Source organism: Medicago sativa, chromosome 8 (assembly GCF_051527215.1).
Source record: "Medicago sativa cultivar Bolivia chromosome 8, Bolivia_mono, whole genome shotgun sequence".
In the NCBI taxonomy this organism is placed as follows: Eukaryota; Viridiplantae; Streptophyta; class Magnoliopsida; order Fabales; family Fabaceae; genus Medicago; species Medicago sativa.
Window position 1 is genome coordinate 72,524,430 of NC_140756.1, and position 9,171 is coordinate 72,533,600.

General features: G+C 34.6%; 1 protein-coding gene and 1 non-coding gene across 2 annotated transcripts; both read right to left on the minus strand.

Annotated features, from left to right (window-relative positions):
• Positions 1-220: 220 nt before the first annotated feature.
• LOC146901249 (transcription factor bHLH25-like) lies at positions 221-3,087 on the minus strand. Its single transcript, XM_085731797.1, has 4 exons — positions 2,937-3,087; positions 2,235-2,846; positions 1,574-1,954; positions 221-625 (listed from the first exon to the last, which is right to left on the minus strand). The coding sequence occupies exons 1-4, from the start codon at positions 3,000-3,002 to the stop codon at positions 536-538; spliced, it is 1,149 nt and encodes a 382-aa protein (XP_085587923.1). The 5' UTR covers positions 3,003-3,087; the 3' UTR covers positions 221-535.
• Positions 3,088-7,277: 4,190 nt separating this feature from the next.
• Positions 7,278-7,384, minus strand: LOC146901250 (small nucleolar RNA R71). Its single transcript, XR_015024416.1, has one exon. It is a non-coding gene; the product is annotated as a small nucleolar RNA R71 (small nucleolar RNA).
• Positions 7,385-9,171: the final 1,787 nt, after the last annotated feature.

The following is a 9,171-nucleotide window of genomic DNA, read 5'->3' on the forward strand; positions in this document are numbered from 1 at the left end:
TTCATTTCTAAAAATAAACGGAAAATTTAATTTAGAAAGAGATGAACGCAAAAAGTAGAAATTGGATCTTACCACTAATGAATTCCACCACCATGTATTATTTTATAAATGTTCTAAAAAATTTGTCTTTTTTTTCTTCTTCAAGTAGACTAGTGACTAGAATTCATTTTTTAAGATGAATAAGTAAAATGTTCGGGGTTCGAACTTCAACCTCTGCATATAACAAAGATCTTAACCCAATATTAACTCATAATATCTGTTACAAGTTGAAACTCCTATTAATTAGTCCATGTGAAATGAACATATTCCTACGATCTCAACTAGAGTGACAATATCATACAAAATCGACCTCAATATATATTAAACATATCTTCTAGGGATCGAACACTGTGCTCATGAGCAGATTATCACATGCTATTTATAGAAAGGGTTTGCATTCTCAGGATCTACATCGTAGCTGCAGATTCATATTAAATGTGATTAACAGCTTCTGTGATTTTTATGTCAAATGGCAGCAACAACATAAGTGCCTTGTTCATTCATGCTTTGATGACATAAACTTCAATGCTGCCATGCGTAGGTTCTTGACAAGTTCCTTTATGCTCAAGTTGTACCCTTCACCCATCTACAAAAGTATAACAATAGTATTTTAATACAATTAAACAACTCGTGGGCAAATAAGACAAAAATAATAATAAAAAAAAAAAGATACTCCTAAACAAAATTCCTAAAAAGAAACAGATAGAAAACAGCCTAGAATAAAATACGCCCTCCCTTTCATGAATACGTGTAATAATTTTTTAAAAGTATCGTCAATAATTGTTGGCTGTTATAATTAATTGGAAGTGATGATGTATTGCAACATAAATTTAATATCCTGATATAAAAAAAAGTAGTGTTAACTTGTGCCCTTAGGGCACATGTTAAAAAACCCAAAAGAAGAAGTATTCCTTAAAATTTTGTGCATTTAATTGAATAAAAAGTTAAAAATTAAATACATTGCACACACTCCAATAAATTATTTCTACACTCGAATAATTAACTTGTGCCTTAAGGGCACAAGTTAACATTTCCAAAAAAAAAAAACAACACAAGTTTAATAGTAAAATTAAAATAAATTGACTAACACTACAATAGAAAAATAAAACAACACTTATTCTAATTTTTTAGACTAAAACAACATTGATTTTGAAAGCGAGGGTCATCTGAGTGACACATTTGGCCCCTAGACAAAAAATGTAATAATGATAATAATAATTAATGAAATGCTAACCGGGGCATTGATTAATGATATTAAAAAGAAAATTATATAGTAATTATTGCATTGAAAACTGTGTAATTAATTCATAAATAAGTTAACGAAGTTTCTTTTTATGGTAATAAATTCCTTTTTTTATGCTTAACAAGTTTCTCGGAGTACCGGTTAGCATGACCCTAATAATAATTAATAATAATTAGTGCCTCAAACAAAATAATAATACTTAAAAATAGTGAAAAAATGTTTAGTGGCATTCTCTTTTAAACAATGAATATTTAGTGGCAATTATTAAGGTAGGTAGAGATTGTCCTTTACCTGAGCAATGATAGTAATGTCAATGGAATCCCCAAAGGGTAAGACACTGCTATTCACAGCAAACAATTGTAAGCTTTGAATCTCAGCCATGACTTTCACCAGAATCCCCTTGTGCTTCTGGCAGTGAATCCGAATCAGCATCTCTTTCCCTGACACTTTTGCTTGCACTTGAAAGGATGAATCAGTAGCACCTTCAATACTCTCATCATATGATGAGCTATCATCATCATCATCATCATCAATGATACTATGGTCTGGTTTCTTCAGAACAACCACGGACTCTACCTTTGTTTTCTTGTTTTGTTCTTCCAAAACTTCCAAACGCTCTTTAAGCTCTTTCACGTATGTGATAGACTCAGCTAATACAGAAGCCTTGTCCATCTACCAAATTTTATAACAGTATTTGATCAGAAGATGTTAACAATTCATGATGAAAATAAAAATACAATGATTTGAGTGCTATTTAGCTAGTGGGGTAATCAAAATTGATTTATTGTCTTAACACAGACACCAAGACACAACATCGACAGTAACATGTCAATATTACTAATTATTCGTAAAATTGACATTATTGTATGTAATAATGTGTATTAGTGTCGTGTTGGACACTGATTCGTGACAAACATGAGACACGCCTTCAAACATAAGTGTGAAGTGTTACCTTTTTCAGGTTAGGAACAAGAGCTGCAAGAGCAATGAAGCTTTGGCTAAGTTTCTCTCTTCGCTTTCTTTCAGCCATGATATGGTCATCGGCGTTGGCTCGAGACCTTTTGGTTTGAGATGTTTTTGTTGCAAAGTTTTGAGTTTTGGATAACCCTTTAGGATTTTGAGTTGAGACATGAATGTTTCTCATTTGGGGTGGAAACACTGACACTGTTTTGTTCTGTTTTGACTTTGAGTTTAAGGCAGGAGTGAGTCCACAAAACTGGGGGGTGTTGGTAGGAGGAGAATTTGGGAGGTTGTCAAAAGACAAAATCTGAGAGTGCAAAGATGAGTTAGATGATGATGGAGAAAGTTTTGGTGAAATGGTTTCAATGATGTTGTTGTCACTAACAATTGTTTTCAGCTCCATGGTTGGTCTCTCAATTTCAAAACCAAAGTCAAAAGAGTCAAAAGTTGTTTCATCAGTGAATGAGTTGGTGATAGTTGTGGAATTGGACTCTGAACTCAAACATTGTTGTTGGGTTTGTTCTTGTGGAAGAAACTCTTCCTCATTAGCATCAAGGAAGTTTAGGTTGCATTCTTCAGGAAACAAATTATACTCATCCATTTCCTGCAACAACAAAAAAAAATTAAAATTTAAAATGATAAAGAATTTACTTATATAATCAATAATATGTTAATTTGCCTTTAATTTTCTTACCAAATCAGAAAGCCATTTGCTGGTTTCTTCTGATACGTTCATTGGTGTGTTGTTGATTTCTTCCATTATGACACTTGTGTAATGAAGTGTTGTTCCTTCAAACAGGGAAGAGTGAGAAAATTCTCTGTTTTGTACTTTCAAGCTTTGTGCTGAATTGGAGTCTCCATTATTTGATCTTTTTATAGGACAATAGTTCTATAGTTTTCTTTATTTTTTAATTCCTCCACCTTCCCTAGCAAGTAGCAACGGTCCACACAGACCATAAGCATCAAAGAATTATTTAAATTTACATTTACAAAAGAAAAACACGTGCGGTCAATCAAGCATACATTGCAATATTATTTTATATATTTTGGTGAATAAATTGATGAAAGTTTTAGAGTTTAGTCATGGATCACTAGATACAAATTATAGCATATCATTAATAACAAAGAAAGAACAAGAAATTGTGTACCTTTAAATTAGGTTGATGAATGATAACCGTAGACAACGCCGAAAGATTATGAGAGGGGTAACTACCCTCATTCCGTCTAGCTCTAGGTTTTCACCAATATTCAGAATAATTAACCGTCTAATGGGATGACGTTTAAATAGCTAAACGGCTGAGGGCAGGGACCTCTCATTGGGCTTATCTAAATGGTCCAACCCATCACGGTCCATTTAGTTACAAAAGCCCAATCACTCAAATTCATCATATAATTAGTGCTTAACACAATAGACCATAATTTATATTATGACACCGACTTATAATAATTGATTATTGTCAATCCATAATTGATTAATTAAATAATTAATCCAACAATCTCCCACTTGGATGACAATACTCAATTACTGAAAGGATAAAAAATTCACTTGTCATAAAGAATTTAAAATTTAAAATTACATGTATGGTCAAAGCACTAATCATTCAAAAGAGAAGTAAGCTTTAATGCTGCAGAAATTGAATCCGATAGGGAAAACAAATCATACAGATCAAAGACTCACTTTTCTAACAAATGATGAATCTATAGCGACACGTTTGAATTAAAAAGAATATGTCACTAAAGAATAGCCCAAGCATTTTAAAAATGCTATAACAAACTCCCACTAACCCAAAATAACATAGACTTGATCAAATCATTATGAGTTACAATACTCATATACATAAGTCTGTGGTTAGTGGTTCTGCCAATGAGTTTTCAATATTACAGAAGTCTTATATCCACATAGTTACACGAATAGTAATTACTTATAGGGATAGCCTATTAAGAGTGTAATTACATATAGTCAAAATCAATAAATGTTCTACGACATTCAATTAATCCAAGTTTTACAAAAAATGTGACTATGAAAATCCATAATAGCAAAATAGGAAATTCAATAATCCCCAAATTGGATTAACATAGACACTTAGTTTAAAGAAAAAAAAAGTGGATTAATGTGGCCACTAGAATGTCAATAACAAAAGAACATTTATGATTATCTCAAATTATAAGTACCACAAGAACACAATATCATACTCGATAGGAGTATTGATATTATCCATTGTACTTACTATTTATGACCTAAAAAAATGTGGAATGTTGGTAAAACAGAAGCACAATATATATTTGCATGCTACGAGGTTATTGTGCATATTCCAACAAAATTGACTTAAGCATCCAATTATGATGCTCATTGAGATCGATAGAATTTTAACATATATCTCAATATAATAGAATGAGACTAAAGTTTAAAGTCTCTTAAGCTATGCCATATTTTATAGTGTGCACAAGAGTATATGGCGATAACAACAATAATATTGTGTACACATTTCTCTTGATCTCACATATATATATAAACAGGAGTGAGATTTCTCATTTGAGCTCATAATATATAATATTGTGTACACACTCCCACTGATCCCACATATATATAAACAAGAGTAAGTGGGATTCTCATTAGTGATCACTGATACAAAATATTATAATAATGTAATATTCAACAGTTCTTGATCTCACATATATATATATAAACAGGAGTGAGATTTCTCATTTGAGCTCATAATATATAATATTGTGTACACACTCCCACTGATCCCACATATATATAAACAAGAGTAAGTGGGATTCTCATTAGTGATCACTGATACAAAATATTATAATAATGTAATATTCAACAGTGGGATACTCAATTACTAGTGCAAGATTATCAACATAAGTGGTTATATAATTTTAGCCAATAGAGTTTCATGAACTCAACCACATATTTTGCACATGAGCATAGCAGAATTATTAACACAAGTGGTAACTCAAGAATAATATGAAACCCCCATAAATACATATTTTATCAATGGCAGATATTATCAAGAATTGGGTTTCGTAGTTAACCACATATTCTGCATTTAGAAGTAAGGAGAACGTAAATTTTCATTTAAGAATTTTATAACACAAGATCTCCTTTTCACAATTAAAATTCCACAGAATTTTGATGACACCTTGTCATTACGTAATTTTATATGTATTTTCATCACAAAAAGGAGTTCACAGAAGACTTATGCAGCAAAAAGAGCAGAAAAACTGAAGGAAACGCAAAGAAATAAAACGTGTCACGATTTGGTATAAACGTGACACGATTTGGGAAGCACAAGAAGCCTTGTTTCGACATTAGGAAAACGTGTCACGATTGGTAAAACGTGACACGATTTGGTGAAACCCTAATTCAGTTTCTTGCTCCAGAAGGTAAAAACGTGTCACGATTCACTTAAAACGTGACACGATTTGGGCGATATTCTGTGCCTATTTATGCTGAAGTCTATTCCAAAAACAAGGGTTACGAATTCTAGAGAGCCAAGTGCGATTTTACAACTACAAGGAGGACCAGGAGGACGATTTCTTCATCTTCCAACCACTTTGTGTATGTTTTATTACCTCTAATGATTATGTTATTTGTAAACATTATTATGAGTAGCTAAATCCATTAGAGGTTAGGTCTGAGATGATTCGTTGTAACCCTAATTGAGATATTATGTTGTGAAACTCTATTTATTGTGAATGATATTCTAGTCTTTATTCAATTCAATTGTTCTTAATGCTTTTTATATCCTGATCAAATATAAATATGATTTTGTGAGAATGAATGACTACTGACCATAGCTTTCTACTTAGACCTATTGAATTGTTCTAATAAACATGGTTAGTCTAGGAATGGATAATCGTTTATTAGTGATGTTAGGTTAACGTGCTTTAAACCTTCAAAGATTATTAGACCACCTAAGGGATTAGGGGCTGTAGTTTAAGGAGAGGGTCCTAACTCAAGGGATTGATTAGGACTATTTTGTTAACTATCGTGGGATTAGAAGATCATTCATACGAATAGGTGCAACATAACAATTAGGGGAACATAGATGATTCGAAAGACCTAAACTCATCTCTCTCTTATTCTTGAAAACCAATTTATTTTTAGCAATTATTTTTTATGAAATCAAACCAATCTACTGCCTAGTGGCAAATCAAAATAACCTTTATACATCCTAAAATACAACGTAGTTGAATTATTGAGATTAAAAACAGTCCTCGTGGGAACGATATTTTTACTACTTCGATAGTATTTGGTGCACTTGCCAAACTTCTATCAAGTTTTTGGCGCCGTTGCCGGGGACTGTTGAATTATTTCAACAAGGCAATTACGTTATAGTTTAGGGTTTTTGCAATTTAATTTTCTGTTTTTAATTTTTATTTTTCTGTTTTCATATTCACTTGATTACTTTGCGTTGTGCAGTGCTACTAAGGTATTTTGCTGTTTATGCGAGGTAAACAGAGCTCTGACGACCTAGAGTACGATCCGGAGATTGAAAGAACTGCTAGAGCACTTCGGAAAGCTGTCCGATCGCAAAGGTTAGCTCAATCCGTTCCACCGGGTGTTCGAGAACAAGTACCGGAGCAACTCTCAAGTGAATCTGAAACAATCTCTTCTCCTAAATCTGCAACTATGGAAGGAGAAGGAGTTGTACCACCAAGACCTAAGCTTGGAGACTACGGGTTAGCCACTCATCGCGGTCAACTGACCCACACTTTTCAACCAGCTAACCCCGTAGCGTTCGACATCAAGACAACTGTCCTCAATGGTTTGAGGGACAAGCAATTCGATGGGACTGAAGCTATGAGTCCTCATGAACACTTGAGCCGTTTTGCTGAAACCTGTGAGTTTTGTGTGCAACCAGCCACCGTGACTGAAGCACAAAAGAAGCTAAGGCTGTTTCCTTTCACCTTGACGGGAAGAGCAAAAGATTGGTTGCTAACAATTCCAAACGGGACTGTCCAAACATGGGAAGAGTTAGAGCTGAAGTTCTTGGAGAAATACTTCCCTATGTCTAAGTATTGGGACAAGAAGATGGAGATCTCTAACTTCAAGCAAGGAGAAGGTGAATCATTGTACGATGCTTGGGAGCGATTCAATTTGCTTCTCAAGAGATGCCCTAATCATGAGTTCACCGAGAAGCAATACCTCCAAATCTTCACTGAGGGGGTAACACCAAACACTCGAATGTTCTTAGATGCTTCCGCGGGAGGTAGTCTCAAAAGTAAAACTGATCATGAAGTTCAAGCTCTAATTGAAAACATGGCTGGCAATGAGTATCGTGATCAAGCTAAAAAGAAAGAAAGAGGAGTGTTTGGGGTGAGTGAACAAACTGCTATCCTTGCTAACCAAGCAGCTATGAACAAACAAATCGAAGCTCTAACTAAGGAGTTTCAAGGCTTCACTTTGGCTCATAAGCAACAACAAGTGGCTGCAATCAAATGTGACTTATGTGGTGAAGAACATCCAAACGGTGAATGTGTTCCGGAAGGATCAAGTGAAGAAGCTAACTTCATGGGAGGTTATCAAAGGCAGAATCAATACTACAATTCAGGCATTAATAAGCATCCAAATCTAAGCTACTCAAATAACAATGCTTTAAATTCTCAAATGCTTACTCCTCCTCAACAACAACAAAGGAAGCCATCAGCTCTTGAAGAAACTATGATGAATTTCATGAAGATGACTCAAGGCAACTTTGAAGAGATGAAGAAGAGTCAAGAAGCTGAAAGAAAGAACAATGAAGCTTCTAGGAAGATGCTTGAAACTCAACTGGGGCAATTAGCTAAGCAGTTGGCTGAACAAAACAAAGGCGGATTCTCAGGTAACACTAAAGATAACCCTAAGAATGAGTCTTGCAATGCTATTGAACTGAGGAGCAAAAAGGTTTTGACACCTTTAGTTCCAAAAGCTCCAAAGAAGGTTGATGAAGTAGTTGAGGTGGAGGAGAATGATGTAGTTGAAAAGAATGATGAGGGTGTAGTTGAAAAAGAAAATGATCATGGAGTAGTTGAAAACGAAAGGAAGAAAAAAATAGAGGGAGAAAAAAGTGAGAGATTAATTGATGAAGATTCAATCTTGAGGAAGTCGAAGAGTCAAATTTTGAAAGATGGAGACAAACCACAGGTTATTCCATCATATGTGAAGCTTCCATACCCTCACCTTTCGAAGAAGAAAGAAAAGGATGAAGGCCAATTCAAGAAGTTCATGCAACTTTTCTCACAACTTCAGGTGAATATTCCTTTCGGTGAAGCCCTTGATCAAATGCCGTTGTATGCTAAGTTCATGAAAGACTTGTTGACTAAACGAAGGAAGCCTAAGGATGATGAGAACATAGCACTTTCTGAGAATTGTAGTGCTATTCTTCAAAAGAAGTTGCCACCTAAGCTGAAGGATCCTGGTGCTTTTACTATCCCTTGTTCAATTGGACCGGTAGACATTGGAAGAGCTTTATGTGACTTGGGAGCAAGTATAAATCTGATGCCACTTTCAATGATGAAGAAGCTTAAGTGTGGGGAACCAAAACCAACAAGAATGACCATTACTTTAGCTGATCGGTCAATCTCTTATCCTGTCGGTATATTTGAAGATGTGCTAGTCAAGGTTAATGACTTGGTGTTCCCAGCAGATTTTGTGGTCCTAGATATGGCTGAAGATGAAGACATGCCACTCATTCTAGGAAGACCTTTCCTTGCAACTGGTCGTGCTTTGATTGATGTTGAACGTGGAGAGCTAATGTTGAGATTCCATAAGGAGCAGGTAGTCTTCAATATCTTTGAGGCAATGAAACACCAAGATGAGAATCCCAAGTGTTACCGGATTGATGTTGTGGAAGAAACTGTTGAAGATAAAACACTTGAATCTCAATCTATTCAATCTACGGAGGTGGAAAGTGTGGAATCTATAGATAGACAAGAAG

Bases quoted from the DNA above. Each gene is read 5' to 3' on its own strand.
- LOC146901249 (XM_085731797.1), bottom strand. From the start codon at position 3,002: ATGGAAGAAATCAACAACACACCAATGAACGTATCAGAAGAAACCAGC. The intron at 2,847-2,936 runs GTAAGAAAATTA...TTGTTGTTGCAG, and splicing joins GCAAATGGCTTTCTGATTTG to GAAATGGATGAGTATAATTT. The intron at 626-1,573 runs GTAAAGGACAAT...ATACTTTTGTAG, and splicing joins ACATTACTATCATTGCTCAG to ATGGGTGAAGGGTACAACTT.